General features: G+C 55.7%; 5 protein-coding genes across 5 annotated transcripts; 3 read left to right on the plus strand and 2 right to left on the minus strand.

The window, feature by feature from the left end:
- Positions 1–1,319: 1,319 nt before the first annotated feature.
- Positions 1,320–2,191, plus strand: PUNSTDRAFT_125842 (uncharacterized protein). Its single transcript, XM_007383004.1, has one exon. The coding sequence runs from the start codon at positions 1,389–1,391 to the stop codon at positions 1,974–1,976; it is 588 nt and encodes a 195-aa protein (XP_007383066.1). The 5' UTR covers positions 1,320–1,388; the 3' UTR covers positions 1,977–2,191.
- A 3,234-nt stretch (positions 2,192–5,425) lies between these two features.
- Positions 5,426–6,827, minus strand: PUNSTDRAFT_125843 (uncharacterized protein; the record flags this gene model as incomplete). Its single annotated transcript, XM_007383005.1, has 3 exons — positions 5,426–5,693; positions 5,757–5,807; positions 5,864–6,827. The coding sequence occupies 3 exons, from the start codon at positions 6,825–6,827 to the stop codon at positions 5,626–5,628; spliced, it is 1,083 nt and encodes a 360-aa protein (XP_007383067.1). The 3' UTR covers positions 5,426–5,625.
- Positions 6,828–8,012: 1,185 nt separating this feature from the next.
- Positions 8,013–10,270, plus strand: PUNSTDRAFT_66300 (uncharacterized protein; the record flags this gene model as incomplete). The annotated part of the gene is made up of 10 exons (XM_007383006.1): positions 8,013–8,158; positions 8,216–8,368; positions 8,441–8,822; positions 8,872–8,989; positions 9,039–9,092; positions 9,151–9,422; positions 9,474–9,580; positions 9,642–9,846; positions 9,900–10,044; positions 10,098–10,270. The coding sequence occupies 10 exons, from the start codon at positions 8,013–8,015 to the stop codon at positions 10,268–10,270; spliced, it is 1,755 nt and encodes a 584-aa protein (XP_007383068.1).
- Positions 10,271–13,663: 3,393 nt separating this feature from the next.
- PUNSTDRAFT_66622 (S-adenosyl-L-methionine-dependent methyltransferase) lies at positions 13,664–14,570 on the plus strand (the record flags this gene model as incomplete). The annotated part of the gene is made up of 5 exons (XM_007383007.1): positions 13,664–13,710; positions 13,766–13,831; positions 13,889–14,313; positions 14,366–14,432; positions 14,486–14,570. 5 exons carry the CDS (start codon positions 13,664–13,666, stop codon positions 14,568–14,570), a joined length of 690 nt encoding a protein of 229 aa, XP_007383069.1.
- Positions 14,571–14,609: 39 nt separating this feature from the next.
- Positions 14,610–17,852, minus strand: PUNSTDRAFT_143229 (ARM repeat-containing protein; the record flags this gene model as incomplete). The annotated part of the gene is made up of 14 exons (XM_007383008.1): positions 17,821–17,852; positions 17,262–17,769; positions 17,149–17,195; positions 16,883–17,090; positions 16,721–16,829; positions 16,587–16,657; positions 16,403–16,531; positions 16,101–16,349; positions 15,952–16,048; positions 15,764–15,897; positions 15,460–15,710; positions 15,308–15,403; positions 14,987–15,253; positions 14,610–14,924 (listed from the first exon to the last, which is right to left on the minus strand). The coding sequence occupies exons 7-14, from the start codon at positions 16,509–16,511 to the stop codon at positions 14,610–14,612; spliced, it is 1,518 nt and encodes a 505-aa protein (XP_007383070.1). The 5' UTR covers positions 16,512–16,531; positions 16,587–16,657; positions 16,721–16,829; positions 16,883–17,090; positions 17,149–17,195; positions 17,262–17,769; positions 17,821–17,852.
- Between the last annotated feature and the right edge of the window lie 199 nt (positions 17,853–18,051).

The raw sequence follows: 18,051 nt of genomic DNA on the forward strand, positions 1-18,051 counted from the left end.
AGGTGTGTACCTGATATAAAACCCTGCCGTAGTCGTCGCAATGGCTTATGATAGTGTGGCACAGTTCGCGAGATTCGCAACATCGGCTGGGTCCAGCAAGGGAATCTACGAACCCGACACTATGCATACAGTACAAGAATGCCCTGATCAGAAGCTCAAGAATGGTCAACTGTCGGTTCGTCCAGGCTCGCCCGCCAGTCAAGCATCTGTATTAAGGGCATTGCGAACCGGTGTTGGGCATGATGCATGATGTGTCGCCTCGCGAATAGACTCAAGTCATCCCGTATCAATGCCCCTGGTGCGCTATTTTTGGCACAGTGCGAGTGTGCTGCGAACTATCCCCGGCAGGTGGGCGGCACGACTTACAATCGAAAAGGGTCCGATTTCAAGAAAGTATACAGACCTGCCTTTTGGCGATCTCGTAGGACGTGCAACGAGGCCAACAGAAGCTTGGGGTCAGTCGACGTTTCCATAGGGAAGGAGGTGTCTCCGTAGGTTTACAGAGTCCCGGAAATCTTTCCGAAATGCCGAGTCATGCTCGTTGGTTTTGACTCTCGAGTTGTTCGTATCATCGCCGTCCTTGATAATGACAGCACTGGGATTGGTCTGTGCGCCGCAGCCAACGTGGGTGGTGTCACTTACACCTTGCCGTTCATTGGTCCGTTGCCGAGAACGCGCCACCGCGCGCGACCGATTATCTTGAGGCTTGAGCAAGTGTTGGTGAAGTCGTCCCATCGAACAGCGCGGTTGCATGCACAACGTATGAGGGGGCATGTGCCTCGTTACCCCGTCCGAGCCGTCGGCTTCCCGCGCAAACACAAGATTAGCTCGGAAGTAAGAAGCCCGACACGCTGCTCGCCCCTGTGCGAATCGCGGCAGATCGCGGCCCTTGGGACAAGCTCATTGTCTTTAACGTTCCGTCCTCGCCAAGGTTTATCAACCGCTTTGGTATTATAGCGAGCCTGCACGAGGCGTGGTCCAGATGAGCGGTTGCCCGTGGCTCGGCGCCGGGGTCATCCGCGGGGAGCGAGGACCGCGACGGCTTATCAGAGAGCTTTGGCAGCGAGCGCAACGTCGTCGACGGTACGGGTACTTGTTGAATGGCGTGGTCGATCGGCCGAAAAGACGAATACGGGCGCTGACTAGGAATGGTCGCAGAGACACAGCTGATGGTCCAAACATACATGGTGACGGCCGCACCAAAGCGACGGCCAGGGATACGATACGAAACCTCGTACGCGCTTCGTCGTGGGAATCAGTGACGCAGGTATTTATGGGGTCAGCCCATACCCCACAGGTATACGGACGGCTTGCCGCAACTCACTCGCCCTCTCTCTCTCACTCCGTCCTAGTACTACTACACGTACCCTCCTCCGACGTACTCAACTATGCGCGCGTTCACCAGGCAAATTCCCCGCGCCTGCCCAACAATCGCGCCCCGGGCGCGCTCCATCCACTCCGCGTTCACAGTCCTGGGTAACGCGAACACGTACACCGCGCCGCCGCCCGGCCGGCCCGCCGTATCCCCGCTCGAACAACACGGGCAACACAACTCGCCCCTCGACACCGTCTACGTCGTCTCGCGGCCCGATCCCGCCGACGCGCCCTACGACGTCCCCCTCGGCGCCTTCCCCACCTCGGCGCCCTACGCCCACTTCACGCCCTCGGAAAAACCGGACGTCGTGCTCAAGGACGGGTACTCGTCCACGGCCGCGACGCCGCCCCACCCGACCCTCACCGCCGCCGCCCCGCAGAACGCCGCGGGCGTGGGCGAGTCCGCCGCCGTGCGCCACGCGACCGCGCCGGGGGAGCTCCACGAGCGCGGGGGGAGCCATGGCGGGCTCGGCTTGATGGACAAGAGCGGCACGAGCGCCGGCCAGGGCCAGCTCGCGGACAGGAATCCGCCTCCCATCCAAGACGTCGGTGAGAAGATGGGCCGGCTTGGCGTGGACAACGCCTGGAAGGAGCGGAAGTGAGAGGAGCTCCGTTTCTTTTCTTTCGTATCTCGCGCAGGCTTGTGGAGAAGGAGGTCTTGGTGGTTTCCGACGCGCATATATGGTTGCAGGTACTCATGAGTCGAGTTATTGGTCGTCGCATTGCAGCAGTCTCTTTTGCCCTTCTGTACAGTATGTTATCGTTATGCTTGAACCTTAGACTTCGCTAGTGTCATTGCAATCATCCGATTTTGTTGAGCATGGATTGGCATGTCTGCGGGCAAACATTACTTAGCGAAGCGCACGATGATACCAGACACGTTCGCTAGCGATTTAGACATGCGAAGAATAAACACGAGGCTGAAAACACGAGGATGCAAGCAAGGGCAGCGCAAGTATAAGTCCCACATATTTGAGCAGCGAGGATAGCACGGCATGAACGTATAAGCGATGCTAATGCGCCAAAGCCAAAGGGAAGAGATGGGCCGGGCGAGCTTGGTCAACGTGTCTAGAGGTCCCAGCTTACATTGAGAATCTGGATCATGCCCCATCTGGCAGGCTGGAACGAGATAGGCGCTGAAGCGAACAGACCCATGATCATCGAAGAGACCGAGAGATCCGTCGTCGAGCTTTGTGAAGCCAGAGCGTGACGATGAGGGCTTTAGTGGAAAAGCGGCGCGCCGCAGAGTCGCGAATATGTATATGAAGAGACATTGTGTATCAACAAAAAACTTCCACCAAAGCTCTATCTGTCACCTGAGATGACCCTGCAGATCGTATGTATCCAAATGTGTTTCCTGGCACAATTTGTAATGCGTGCATCGGAACTAGGTCGCAGAGCTTCAGATGCTAATTCCCGGTGACAATAAAGAAAGGGCACTTACATTGCGATAGGGCAATATCATCCCAAAGTTCGAGATCATCGTGTTTTATTTCTAGGCAGTTGAAGGAACGTCGAGTTACGAGGTATAACGTTGCATAGGGAGCACGTACCTTCTCGTCCGTTCCCCAACACAGGGATATTCCAGTCTGAACAGATGCGCTGGAGGCGTCCAGGCGTTTGTCCCACGATCCGTGCTGCCAACCGAGCCCCTTCTCGCCTCGTCGTCTGAATGTAAGCATCGCGAGCGATATACGATTCCATCAGCTCTGCGGTGCGGAAAAAGTATGTAACTTGGCGCGATGCGTCGTGGATGAACGGCCATCCCCAGTGCACATCCAGGACTTCCACCCTGTCTGTAATCCTCACTATGTCCAAGAGGTTTTCGTCGGGTTCAAAGTAACCAATGCTCAAGCGTCGGAGCATGATGAAGACCTTGAAGTCCAGGTTCTTCGCCATCCGAATCTCGTCCCAGCCTACGAGAACCAATTCCCTCAACGTTTGCGTATACGACTGAACTATCACTCCGTAAAAGCGGGAGGGGCTGGAGGACAAGTTCAAGCTTATGTTGTTGCGAAACTCGATGACCTGGAGGCCACCTTGGTGTTTAGGGGGTAGCGCTATCATCAAAAGATCGGGCCGGAAGATCGCCGCATAGTTGACTCGGAGAACTCTCAGCGCGGGTAGCACAGGGAGGTTGAAATTGACGCAGGTGTCGTGGAGGGTGAGCTCTTCCAGGCTCCCTCCGCACAAGTCAATGACGGTGGTTGCGGAGGCAGATGTGATACCGCAGGCGGATGAACTGAATGCCGGGCGGTAATTGTCACCCCAGCCCGAGAGTGTGAGACGGCGAGGGCGGATGAGGATATGCTGCAACTTCGGCTTTGGCGCCGGTAGCCGGGAAGAGGTGCGCAGAGAAGGGATGCATAGCGCCTCTACGTTCTTGCATGCTGCGAGGATGGCGTGTAAAGCAGCAATCGTGCTTTGTTCTGTCCGTTTCTGCTGGTAGCGCTTGCCTCTGATGAGTTGAAGGGCTCGCCTCCGACGGACGCTACCCCCATCGTCGATGCCTTTGCACAGGATAACAAGTGTGCGGACGCGATTGGCCAGGTGCGGCTGGTCCATCAGGGTTCGGCAGAACAGCCTGAGGGCGCGAAGTGAGGGTAGGTGTGGTTCGGTGTACAACAGGGGAAGACCAGCGGAGTACCAGTCTTTACAAACGAGGATGAAGGAGAGATATTGAGCCTGGCATGATGCGGGCGGGCACATGTCGTTCCATCGTGTCAAGTAATAGACCTGTCGAAGGATGTGCACTACTAGTTCTTGCGGTAGAGGACTACGTGACTCTGATATGTGGTCGGGAGCTACACGAGTTTTCGGCGTTGCATCACGATGATGTCGTAGAAGATCGGATATTCGAGGTCGACGCAGAGTGAGGATGTTGTCATGTATGAAGCGCATCATGTACTCATGAAGATGCAGGCAGGGTATCTTGCTGGTGCCAAGGTACGAATTCAATGATGCGTGCTGCGCGCGCACCACGATAACTCGTGATCGCCGCGTGCAACGCCCAACGCAGCACTGCTGTCCCTGCGGTGAGCACTCCTGCTCTAAGATCTCGGGCCAATCGATGCTGGGGGCTGTGAGATTGGAAGACTGCCATCTGTAGTTTACAAGGTGATATCCAGGGACGTACCCTGCGACTCGATCTCCAAGACAGGGTTATCCCAATCGGAGTCAAGGCGCCGGAGGCATGAAGGGGCTGGGCCCAGTGGCGGCAACTGTGCTCTGTTCTCCTTTGTAGTCTGAATGTATGCGTTGCGAGCGACGTACGTCTTCATAATCTCTGAAGTGCGGAAGAAGTACGCGACCTGGCGTGCCGCCTCGCTCAGGAGCGGTTTTCCGCAGTGAACATCGATCCAGCGCGGCACCCTAAGATCTCATATGGGTTCTTCGCGGGTTTAAAGTAGCCGACGCCTATTCGACGGAGCATATGAAAAAGCTGAAATTCGAGAACTCTGGCCACGTGCATCTCGTTCCAGCCCACGAGGCAGAGTTTTAGTATACTATGGATGCACCATAAATGCAATAGTGTACCATCAATGCAATCGGTCTGAAATCTCGTCACTGCGGGGCTCCCTCTCATCCTAATCCCTACATATTAAATTGAGTGCATATACAGTACTATCTAATGATATGTGCCAAAGGAACAGAGCGAAGCATTAGGGGATGGGCCTCCAGAAAATGCGCAACGTCGTTTGGGGAACCATCCAAGCATGCTCTAGCATGAAGACACGGCTCGGCTCAAGCGATCTGAACTGATAAAAATCTGAATATATTCAAGTATACTCTATACTATACAGAATGTACGTCTGTCAATTCCGATACGTGATATCTGCAACTTTGTGCTTGCTATGCAAGGATTACTGGCGGAGGTGCCATGAATGCAATTGAAGCTCCGCTTCAAATGCTGACAAAGCAGGGCCAGATTGCAGGATCTCCCCGCCAGAAGGTCGCGGCCTCGGCTTCTCGGCCTTGGGGGACCCGTTGTGCAATCTGCAGAGTCATCGACACGTCCTACCGGCATCGCTCTGCAAGGCATCCCGCGTAGCAAAATATTTGAGGCTTGACGTACAGCTGCTACATGGTTTTGGCTACCATATGATCCAGCTTCTGGGTGGATTGGCAATGAAATGACGATTTTGAACCATCAATGCAATCGAAATTGCATTGATGGTACATCCATAGTACAGCTGAACCATCGACGGGCACGCTATACGGGTCCTGAAGTCGGTATCGAACCAGAACAACCTATCCAACCTCTACCCAGGGAATCTTCATTTCGCTTGGAAAGGTTACGCGTAGCGTATGCATCGGACCTAGGTACGCATGACGAGATCAGTCGTCGATGCCCTTTGATAACATCCAAGGTCGACAGATACCTTGGGGTAAAGTAGCGTCCTTCCGGAGCCCGATATCACTACCCTTGAATTCTGGGCAACTTTGAGCGAATCGGATTCCCGAAACGTCACGTCAAGAGACCGCGTACCTTCGGGCTCGTCCTCCAGTACAGGAATGTTCCAGTCCGAGCAGAGGCGCCGGAGCCGCGGAGGTGCTTGTCCCACCACTTGTACTGACAACTGCGCCCCGTCCTGCCTCGACGTCTGAATGTATGCGTCGCGGACAATGTACATCTCCATCAGTTCGAGAGTGCGAAAGAAGTATGCGACGCGGCGCGACGCGCTTTCGACCATCTCTTCCCAGTGCACGTCAAGGACTCTCACCCGGTGTGGTACTTTCACAATTTCGAAGGGGTCTTCGTCGCGCGCAAGGTATCCTATGCTGAGACGGTGGAGAACCTTGAAGGCCTCAAAGTCGAGAGTTCGTGCCAGCTTCATCTCATCCAAGCCTACGAGAACCAGCTCCTTCAACGTTCGCGTGTTCGGCTGGATTATCGCTCCACAGATTTCCAAGGGAGATGAGAAAGATAGGGAACCCCAATGGTTGCGAAACTCTATCACTTCGAGGCCACCTTGAGACTTGGAGGACAATGCCTCCTTCAGGAGATCGAGTCCGACGATCATCGTGTGGGTGAGGCGGAGAATCCGAAGCGCGGGAAAAGCCGGAAGTGAAAAATTGACGAGAGCATGGTCCAGGTTCAGTTCCTCCAAGCTCTGTCTATTAAGGTCAAGAACAGTAGTCGTGGAGATGGACGTCAAACCGTGATCAGACGGCATGAATGTGGAATTGCCATCCCACCGCCAACGATAAACCGTAAGCCGACGAAGGCGGACGAGATTGCGGGGCAACCCCTCTGCTGGCCTGGGGGTCGGGGAGGTGTTGCGCAGATAAGGTATGCAGAGCGTCTCGACGTTCTTGCAAGCCTGCAGGATGGCGTGCAGCGCATGGATAGTGCTTTGTTCTGTCCGCATCCGGTAGAAGCGTTCGCCGCCGACGAGCTTCAGGGCTTGCATCCGACGGACGCTGTTCCTGTCAAGTACGTTGTCGTCCATGGAAATAACAAGGGTGCGAACACGATCGGCCAGCTGCGGCTGGCGCATCATCGTCCGCGAGAACAACGTGAGCGCGCGAGGCGAAGAAAGGTGTGGTTCGGTGTACAGTAGCGGACGACCGGCGAGATACCACTCTCTACAGACGAGGAGGAGGGAGAGGTATTGGACTTGGCATAACGCGGGCGAGCACATGTCGTGCCAACGCGTCAGGTAGTAGACGTGATGGAGGATATCGACGATTAATTCTTGGGGAAGAGCACGTAGCTCGAGTTTGTCGCGGACGTTCAGCGTGGCATCGCAACCTTGTACTGAATGAAGCTCGGGTGCTCGAGCTGGACGCAGGACCGTAAGCAGACGATGGCGTATGATGCGTTTCATGTGCTGGACTCCAAGACGACGGGGTGAGCGTGCGATGTCTGCGTTGGTGCCAACGATGAGGTTCGTCGATAAGTATATATAAGGTTCTCATGAGTTGAGTGACGCTGACTGTTGGACCGGGATCACCGGAAGTACGCCTGTGGTAGCTGCCATGCCCCATGCACAGCCAGAGTTTCACATCACGAACTGGCAGTGATGCGGGGGCTTTGTATTTGACCGAGAGGAAGGTGTCGGACGTCCATCGTAGAAGAGGTTGAGAGCATCAAGTCCGAGAGTATAATCGGCTTTGACATGTAGCGGGTGGACACAACTCATCCCGGCGCATCCGAGCGTAGTGCGAGATGGACGGTGTTCTGCGGCGGTAGTATACCAGGGCGTTACAGGAGGATAAGCACCTTATGATGCAGACAACGTTCCATGCCGGTCTCTGGAGTGATTTCAGTGTAAGTGTGGAAGTCGAGGGTAAATTCGTGTGACTTGATTCCGATGGATGAGCCTGGCATGGCATCCACGTGGAGAACCTCTGCCTCGTTGCAAACGCACCTCACCAGGATCTCGCCCTCAATGGCCGGCTCCTTGCTCGAAGCAATCTATGCATGCCTCGTTCTCGACACGCGGAAAGATCTCCCTGATATCTCGTGTCCCTCCGCCTTCCTCGAGAGCGATCTCCTAAGACCTCCCTGACCTCGCTGCTCTACCCGTGCACTATCTGTATCGCTATCAACTGGAACCGCTCATATCTGTATCTTTTGGCACGATCAATTTCAGTTATACATGCACACGCCGTGTACCACAAACGCTTAGAATATGAAGACCGTCTCGGAGACGCGCAAGCCTTACCGGGGTACGAAACGGTCCCTCGTCATCGCCCTCGACGTGGGCACGACCTTCAGCGGTGTATCCTACGCTATACTGGATCCTGGACAGGTTCCGAAGATCCATGGCGTAACGAGGTGTGTCCCGGTCCCTAAGTTTCGTATCGGATACTTCGCTGACCGCCCAGCCCGTAGATTCCCCGGGCAGGAGCATGTCGCCGGCAACTCCAAGATCCCTACCATAATGTACTACGACAAGAAGGGTCGCATGAAGGCCGCAGGAGCGGAGGCTGATACTGCTTCGGTTATTGACAAGGCCGAGGACGAAAAATGGACCAAAGCCGAGCTGTGAGTCGCTTCATGCACCTCACTCTTGGCGCTCACCAAAAAGACCGACAATCTCCTACCCCTGATCCCCAGGTTCAAGTTACGCCTGCGCCCGAAGACGATGAAGCTCGAGATGAACGGCATGCGCTTCTCGCCCTTGCCGAGGCACAAGACCGCCGTCGACGTCTTTGGCGACTTCCTCGGCTACCTCTTCCGCTGCACGCGTCGCTTCATCGAGGACACGCACGCGAACGGCGTCGAGATGTGGAAGTCTGTCGAGCGCGACATTCAGTTCGTGCTCAGTCACCCGAACGGATGGGAGGGCGCACAGCAGTCGAAGATGCGGAGGGCCGCGGTCTACGGGGGCTTGATACCCGATACGGACGAGGGCAAGGCTCGAATACGCTTCGTTACGGAGGGCGAAGCTAGTTTACACGCTTGCGTCCTGAATGGCCTCGCGGCAGACGTGTTATCGGTATGTGACATATACCATTTGACTGAGCCTTCACCTAATGCGGCGGTAGAAATCCTCTGGTCAAGGATTTATTGTGGCTGACGCTGGTGGAGGTACTTTGGACATAAGCTCTTATGCCATCCGTGGGACGGAGCCTCTCGTGATAGAGGAAATAGCACCTCCTGACTGTACGATTCCCTCTGTCTTGTCGCCACGGTTGCTAATCAGAGATGTCAGGTGTATTTGCCGGTTCCGTGTTCGTCAGCAGAAGGGCGCGAGAGTTCCTCGAACGTAAGCACTTTCCGTCCACGAGCATACACCCATGCCTTATTCCTCACGATTCCCTCAGAGAAACTCCATGGCTCCCACTACGGCAGGCCCGATTCGCTCGACCACATCGCCAAGAAGTTCGACGAGTCCACGAAACGCCTCTTCCGCGACCCGCGAGAATCGCAGTACATCCCGTTCGGGACACCCTACGACAAGGATCCCAGCGTCGGCATCCGCTCCGGACAGCTCAAGCTCAGCGGACCCGAAGTAGCGGACCTCTTCGAACCGTCGATAGAAGCTGCCATGACGGCTATACGAACCCAGGTCGAGGCGAGCAAGGGTGCCGTAAAGGTGAACCACTCCTTCGCCTTCGATGCAGGGCCATGTCTGATGCTCCTTTAGTCTGTCTGGCTCGTAGGCGGTTTTGCGGCTAGTCCGTGGTTGTTCAGTCAACTGCAAGAGCGGCTTGCTCCGATGGGCATCAAGGTTAGCAGACCCGATACTCAAACGTATGTCCACACGTCCTTTCTACACCCCGAAGTGCGTTGAACCCACACCGCATGTTTGTAGTTCGAAAGCTGTTGCGGACGGCGCGGTAGGCTTCTACTGCGATCATCACGTTTCGGCGCGGATGTCCAAGTTTATGTACGGCGTCGAGTACCTTCGCGAGTTCGATCCGGGTGACCCGGAGCACGTGAAGCGACAGGATAGGCTCTGCGAGCTGCCGTCGGGGCCAAAACTGCTCTTGGACGCGTTCGACTGTATCCTAGCCCGAGTCAGTCCCGTCACCTTGTTTCTACACAGTCCAACGCTCATGTCGTACTACAGAGCGTCAAGGTCAAGGAATCGACGGTGTTCAGCAGGAAGTACTGCACAGAGTTGACCAGCTTATCGTCCTTGTCGGTTTTTGAGGTTGAAATTTGGTGTTATCGGGGAGGCGATACCGTACCGAAGTGGATCAATAGGGGCTCTGGTCAGTCGACAACTTGCCCAGCTGTTCCGACGATTGCTGATACTTCTATGCAGAGGACTTCTCCACGCTATGCATGGTCCGCGCCGATTTGTCGCCGCTGACGGCTAGTGCGCAACCCAAGCAAGGACCCGGCGGCAAGAAGTTCTGGACTATTGTGTTCAGTATCGAGATTCACTTCGGTCTGACGGAGTTCAAGGCTCGCATCAAGTGGAACGACAATGTATGATGAACTTCTCCTCATACTACATGGTACTGACGTTTGCGTTGTGTGTTCAGGGCGAAACCCGATAGTCAGTATCAGATAGCCCTTCCTCTTGCATACACGCTCATATATTGACTGAAATGCGATGTAGCGGACCAGCGTCCATCGTCTACAACGAGAGCGGCCATCGAGCAGACGAGGACGAGCCAGATAATCTCGATGGGGACCCACTCAGTACGCCTGCCACTGGTACAAGATCTATCACACCCTCCCGCGTGCCATCGCCCGTGGACGTTCAGGTACCCTCGAAAGCTCCTTCTGTGGCGCCGTCAAAAGTGCCATCCATTGCGCCATCGAAAGCTCCATCCGTTGTTCCATCAAGAGCCCCATCTGTAGCCCACTCTCGGCACGAGGAACCCGCGGTGTCGACGAGTCCTCCCGCGCCTGCCAAAGCGCCTTCTCAGGCTTCGTCCGGTGACTTGTACATGTCGGCGCCTCCTACTCCCAAAGGCGGAAGTCCTCGCGAAAGTATGCGCGCGCCAAGCGAGCGAGCTAGTCCCCGACACTCCGTCGTCCAACCCACGGACCCGCCGCCCCAGACCCGAAGTCGCTCAGGATCCAACGCAACTGCAATCGGGCAGGGTGCAGCCCCATCCGGCAGTCGTCCGCCTTCTCAGGTGGTCAACGGCGACGCTATCCCCCCTAGCCTCAGCCGACACGGGTCGGTCCATGCCTCCGCTCCTGCCACTCCTCCAGCAGGGAGCCGCGTCGCGTCTCGCGTCGGGAGCATATACGGTGCCCCGCCGGCCGCGGTAAGTCGTGCTGCATCGCACCGCACCGAGACAGGCGAGCATGGCGGCTCGACACCCACCCGTGCGGCCTCCCCCGCACGCAGCGCCGCACCTTCTTCCCGAAGCCGCCCTTCATCCGTTGCGCTGCATCAAGAGGACGCTCCCCCCGCTGTCAGTTGGAGCGGTTCCATGGCGGCAGAGAAGGGCATGCCCGGGGATTTTCCCGTGATCAGCCGCACGCCGTCTAGGGCTAGTGCCGCGCCCGTCATACCTGCTGCTGGCACCGTGAGCTGGAGCGGTTCTATGGCGGCCGGAGACCGGAATAGCGCGGCGCCGATATCGCCCATCAGCCGCACCGGCTCGAACAGGAGCAACTCCGGCCTCGGCGACGTGCTGTCCTCCGTGTGGGGAGCGTCTAAGCGGGCGCCGACGCCCCGCTCTCAGTCGAATGACTGGGTGAAACTTAGCACGTCAGTTGCGGGGTCTGCACGCGGGACGCCTCTAGCCACGCCGAAGACGGAGGGCGCGCCTTGGGGTCAGTCGAGTGGCACGGACTTTATGGCGTCTACGCTACAGTCTGATCTGGATCGGCAGGCTGAGGAGGAGGCGCAAGCGCGGGAAGCGGCCGCGGAAGCTGAGCGCCAGGCTGAGGCAGCGCGGCTTGCGGCTGAGGAGGCCGAGCGCAAGGCCGCAGAGGAGCGCGCTGAGGGCGAACGCAAGGCGGCCGAGGAAAGGGCGGAGGCAGAGCGCAAGAAGGCTGAGGCGAAGGCAGAGGAGGAACGCAAAGCTGCGGCGGAGGAAGCAAAGCGGAAGGAGGAAGAAGACAAAAAGGCACTGGAAGAGGCAAGAAAGAAGACGGCTGAAGAGGAGGCGAAGAGAGCCGAGGACGCAAGAAAGGCAAAGATTGAGGCTGATAAGAGGGCTCGAGAATCGAAGAAGGCGGCGGTAGAGGCAAAGAAGAAGGCGGCACAGGAGGCCAAGATGGCTGAAGACGAGGCGAAGGCGAAGGAAGCAGAGGAGGCGAAGAAAGCGGCTGAAGAGGAGGCTAGGAAGGCCGCAGAGGAAGTCCGGATCGCTAAGGAGGAGGCCAAGAAGGCGGAGGAGGCCAAGCAAGCAGCAGAGGCGGAAGCTAAGCAGGCCGAGGAGGCCAAGAGAGCGGCAGAGGAGGAGGCCAGGAAGGCGGAGGAGGCAAAGAAGGCTGCCGAGGAGGAGGCGGCGAAGGCGGAGGCGGCGAAGGCGGCGAAGGCGGCGGAGGAGGCTAAGAAGGCGGCGGTGGAGGAGGCCAAGAAAGCGGAGGAGGATGCAAAGAGAACAGCGGAAGAGGAAGCCAAGAAGGCTGCCGAAGAGGAGGCACAGAAGGCTGCCGAAGAGGCAAAGAAGGCAGCAGAGACAGAGGCTAAGCGAAGAGCGGACGAAGAGGAAGAAAAAAGGGTTGAAGAAGAGGCCAAGAGGGCGGAACAAGAGGCCGATCGAAAGGCGGAGGAGGCCAAGAAAGCAGCGGAGGAGCAGGGCAGGAAGAAAACGCCGTCTACTGGGTGGGGCGCGTCCATCAAGTCGCTCTCTATGAAACCTCTGGACGACATCACCAGTCCCTTGGGCGGCGGAGGCGGAGGCGGCGGTCTCCTGGGATCATGGGGCAGCAGTTTCGGCTTTGGTAGCGGTGCGGCGAAACGCAGCAGTGGCGGGTTTTTGGATACCTTCGGCGGTCTGCTAAGCTCCGAGACCCGCGCTGTCGCCACCCCACAAGAGATATCCGCTTCTGAGGCCCAGCTCGTCGCCTCTTCGGATGAACCACCCGTGGAAGGCGGGGTGCAACTCGACGCCGGCAAATCAACCGAGACATCGGACCTGCTGAATGACATTCTCGGGACATCCACCGCGGATGCCACTCCTGCGAGTGAAGATTTTGGGGACGCTTGGTTCTCTCCTTCCACCAACAAGACGAAGAAGGGCAAGAAGGGCAAGAAGGGCAATGGGGGGGAGGACGCTGAGACCCAGCAAGACATCCAAGCTGAAAGCGCGAATTCCGCGAACCTTCTCGCCGACTTGCTGTCATCTCCAACATCTCCGACGGCTGAAGGTACGGGCGCTGTAATCACCGGCGCGAACGAAGGCGAAGCTGCTGGAGGTGCGGAATCTATGGACTTGCTGGCTGATCTGCTTTCGGGTGAAGGGGTAGAGGGGGGAGATGAACCTGCCGCCGAGACTGCGGATGACTGGAGTGCGGGGCCCGTAGGCAAAGGCAAGAAGGGGAAGAAGGGGAAGGGTGCGGCGGCTGCAACCGGTCCCATCGCGCCTGTCGAGAGCACTGCGACTCAGAACAGTGATACCACTGGGGGCGGAAAGGCGAAGAAGAAGAAGAGAAAGTAAGGACATGATTATGCTTTGGTCTCTCGGTGTTTACCGGCATGATCATTCTCGTTCACGCATTCTCTGTACTCTACAAACATGCGCAAGCACCGCTATACGCTTGCCATATTATTCCGCCACAGATCTGAGATTACACCCAGCGTGCCTCACGTGTGCGCTGAAAAAATGCCTCCTTGAGCAATCTCTCGACATCTAATCATATCTCTTCCTTTACCACTTGAACATCCATCGAGTCGACCGGCTACACGGTGCTGACATGGCTACGGCTGAGTTGCAACCATCCAAACTCGGAAGGAAAGACCAGTGAGAGGTTTCACCCGACAACGCACCGATCGCATCAGTCCCAACCCCATCGCAGTTGGGACAACATATACAGCAAGGAGCTACAGAATTTCGAGGAGATCGGGGACGAGGGTGAAGTATGGTGAGCGGAAAGATTGACGATTGCGTGGTGTATCGCCGTAACGTTGTCTGATTACAGGTTCGGTGAGGACAGTGTGGAGAAGATGGTCTCTTGGGCCTTGGACAATGTTCCACCCTCATCCAGGAAGTCGCTGCTCGAGGTTGGCAGTGGCAATGGCACGCTGCTCTTTGCGATGTGCGAGGCTGGGTACTCTCCGGAGTACATGCTCGGTATAGACTACAGCGCCGATGCTGTCAAGCTCGCTCGAGCAATTGCGCCGACTCGCGGAGCGGAGAACCTCGCCTTCGAGGAATGCGATTTTCTACACGGCGACGTGCCGTCTTTGGGCGGCGAAGCAGAAGGCTGGGACCTCATCATGGATAAGGGAACGTACGATGCCATCGCTCTGGGGGAGAAAGACGAGCACGGGCGATCACCCGCCGCTGGCTATCCCCGACGGCTCGCGAATCTGCTTAGGCCGGATGGATTCTTCCTCATCACATGTGAGGTATCATTCTTCCTGTATCTCCTGCGAGTTGCTGAAATAGCGCGCAGCCTGCAACTTTACCGAAGACGAGCTAAGAAGCAGCTTCGAGACGGCGGCAACGGGCCTGAAATATCAGTGAGTCTTGTTGGGGTTATCCATGAATCACGGTCCCCTGAAAACTTTGGTAGCTCTCGCGTGCAACATCGTTCGTTCACTTTCGGAGGTCAAAGTGGACAAACAATCTCCACTGTAGCATTCTACAAACCAGCATGACCACAATATAGATTAGAACAAACACGACTATAGATGTATTCATAGTATAGGCACGATCTCGAGACCGGTCTGTAAAGTATCCTTCGCGACGCCGACCGCCCACTTGAAAAAACCAGCGTCTCCATCTACTTTGTCGCAGACAGCGTTCGTAAGGAAATAGACAAGTCCCATGGCGAGTGCTTGTATCTTCGTAGCCTTGATGAATACTTCTTCGATGGCACCACGATTGCGCGTTGTCGGTATTCCGTCTAGAGCGTATCGGGGGTTCGAGGATTGCGTATCGATTAGCACGGAACTGAGGAGTTCCGTCAGGAAACCGCGCGTCCGTTCCTTCAGGATGGTGAAGTCCACCGGCTGTAAACACGTGAAAAAAAACAATCAAGCTTGCGAACGCAGCCAATCGACAGTAGAAATACCTTGAGAATAGCAAGCGTGACGCTGTCTTTGGCTATCCACCACCCGTACGCTTTCGCAACATTTTGTATCCTCGTGTCGGATATCTTCTTGAGGTCAAAGCCTTCACTGTCCTGCGCGTACTTCACCACCGCGGCTCCACCCACGCCGACCTCGCCCATATCGCGAATGAAGTCCCATAAGCAGAACTGCAGCGTAATTTTGTACGAATGCGACCGTTGACATAGCTGCTGGCAAACGAGTGCATAGTAGGGATTATACGATTTCTCCTAGATAGACGTAATCAGAGACTTATAAAGCACAAGACCGCGGGGATGTCGTACATTGCCGCAGCAGTGCAGGAGAACACGCACAACCTCTCGCTGCTGAACCTCGGTGAGGTTCAACTGCGCCAAGCGATTGCACGCGTCAACATAGTCCTGCAGTCAAGATGAGTTTCTATCACTCTACTGACGAGAGCGCACGGAGAACCGACCTCGCTACTCATGAGGACCACAAAAATGTTACGCCGTATGTCGGTATTCATACCCTGCTTTCTCGCGAGTTTCAGTAGAGGGTCCTCCGCAGTGACCACGACCCGCCCTATGGCTGTCTGACTCTCAAGTTGATCCCGGCGCTCGAGCAAGGGATCTCCGGTCCAGGCCGCCCCAACGAGCCACCACTTTCCCTTACTTGACGCGGATTGTAGATCTGCAAGCGAAACACGTAAAGGCTCGTGCGGACGTACTGGAAAAGCTGATCAGCGACCTGGTGATACAGCAAGTTGCATAGATGTTCACATTGCCTAGTCTTGCTTAATCCTGACAAAAACCTCTTCATTCGGTCTACTGCGTCTCCAGCAGGATTGGCGCCCTTCTTTACCCGATTATTCTTCAGGTTGATCAATGTCTCTAACATGAAGCGCATGCGAGAACTGTCGCGGTATGAGATGTACGCTGATGAGCAGCATTTGCGATAAAGCACTCACGTCATGTTCTCGGGCTGACCTACGACTTTCTTCTGCACTATTTCAATGATATCCTTCAAAGCCAGCGGATCGTCCTGACGCAATTGCAGGCCGGAGTCTAGTGTGCGTAACAATCAGCCAGGGATTTCGACGCGTTCGGAATAGCTTACTGCGCGCAAGTTTCAGGAGCAATTCGACGTTGAGCTCTGAGAGATCCCCGTCCAAAAGCTGCCGGATCACATCGTACACCAGAACGCAGGACACCACCTGGAAATTGTACAGTTCCGAGAGGAGAGTGATCAGATTCGAGCATTCTTTCGAGACGGTTTCATTGGACGCCTGATCGATGCCGGACGTGTTCTCAAATGAACGATATCGAATCTCATAAGAAGACATTAGATGCTGCACGAATAAAGCAGCTGCAGAATATGAGATCCTGGTTCGGCAAGTGGGAGGGACGAAAGCCGCCCACCGAAATCGATCCCAACGAGGCGATATAAGCTAGCGACGAGAGTAGCATGCAAGACGATGAATGAATCCAACAGCAATGCGTGCGACGATACACCATCGAGGATGAGCATCGTCAATGTTGACGATATGTCTAAGCAAACGCCACACTCAGTCACTTATACATCGAGAAATGAGTGAGCACTTGCCATGTCGTCGATTTTTCCGGTACAGGCTGTCTATATCGTCGACTATAACACTGATGTTCTGCTCGCTCAACCTGTGAGCATACGTGTTGTTCCATCAGATCAAGTTTGCCCAACACGGACGCCCAAAGACTCACCGATTGAGCAAACCCTTTAACTGACGCTTTAACTTGATTATTTCCTCTGCCTCTCGCCCTTCATCTACGATTTGCTGGGCGCGAAGCGCCGGAGGGACATATCTAGTTGCTATTGAAGATTGTACGTGAGCTGATGATTTATATAGAGAAGACCGTGCATACTCGTAGAAGGTGCTGGTGCTTCGTTCGCATCCAGTGTCTCGTCCTCCTCCGTGCTGTGGACTTCGATACCATGCCATTCTTCTTCTTCTCCTTCTTCGGCTCCCTGGGGTTCTTCATCGCCCGATTCAACCTCACCGTCACCTGTGTCGTCATTCGGATTCTCCTCCTCCTCGTCAGAATCAGCTTCATCTTCCTCACTCGACACACCCTACGTCCGAGAGTGAGTTGCAATAGCACAGTATACACACGGGTCTAGCGTTGCTGACCAGAGTCGACGTCGTTGTTTCTAAGGTTTCCAATCCATCCAGAAGGTCTGAGAGGCCCGGATAGTCAACGCCGTGAAACGAGACGTTCACCTCGACACAGAAAGCCGACTCACCGTCTAGTCCATCGTTTTCAAGTCCTTCGCCGTAGCTGGACGACTTCTTTCCGCCCTTCACCCAACCGAGCTTTGATTCGAGGTATGCAATATACGCGTCTTCCTCTCGCTCTTTCTGTGTCCGTGGCTTAGTCGATGTTCGCGACGGCCTCGCGGCCAGACGTTCGAGAGCAGTAGGGGTCTTGATGGGTCGGACGCTTTTCGTCGACGACGAGGTTTTCGTGGATTTGGTAGGGCGGTGTGCAGTAGGAGCCGGCTCGGGGGATTTCGATAGTCGGGGAACCTTTTTGCGAGGAGACTCTGCGTGTTCTTCCGCAACCTTTCGCTTCTTTTGGATCGTTGGGGAAGTAGGTGCGTTGAGGGACGAAGGGGCTTGCTCGATGTGGTGATGGGGACGACTGAAATGCGAGGCCTTCTTCCTCTTGGATTCCTGTCGTTCTTGTTTTCTTGATTCTTTCCGACTAAGCTTCCGACCACCATGCCTCCGTTCTTGTCGATGAGAAAATCTCTTGTCGTCTGGTAATTAGTGTAAGTTTTCTAGCTAGCAAGCTTGAAGTACTTCAGCGTTGCCGATCTCCTCTAGGAGCGTATCCGGGAGTTTAGGGCCAACATGGTGTCGAGGGGGCATATACAATGACGATTGCAAGCTCGAGAGCGTGGACACGGTGCTTGTCCGAGGGAAGCTCGGTGAAAAAGTATGAGTGAAGGCTGAAGGATGCCAAGTTGTGTGGCTCGCCGGCGCGTCAAGGTCGCGTCGATCTTGGGCTCTCACCACCATCCACACCAGACG

Source organism: Punctularia strigosozonata, assembly GCF_000264995.1.
Source record: "Punctularia strigosozonata HHB-11173 SS5 unplaced genomic scaffold PUNSTscaffold_5, whole genome shotgun sequence".
In the NCBI taxonomy this organism is placed as follows: Eukaryota; Fungi; Basidiomycota; class Agaricomycetes; order Corticiales; family Punctulariaceae; genus Punctularia; species Punctularia strigosozonata.

Excerpts from the sequence above, each read along its gene's own strand:
- PUNSTDRAFT_125842 (XM_007383004.1), top strand. The coding sequence starts at position 1,389 with ATGCGCGCGTTCACCAGGCAAATTCCCCGCGCCTGCCCAACAATCGCG.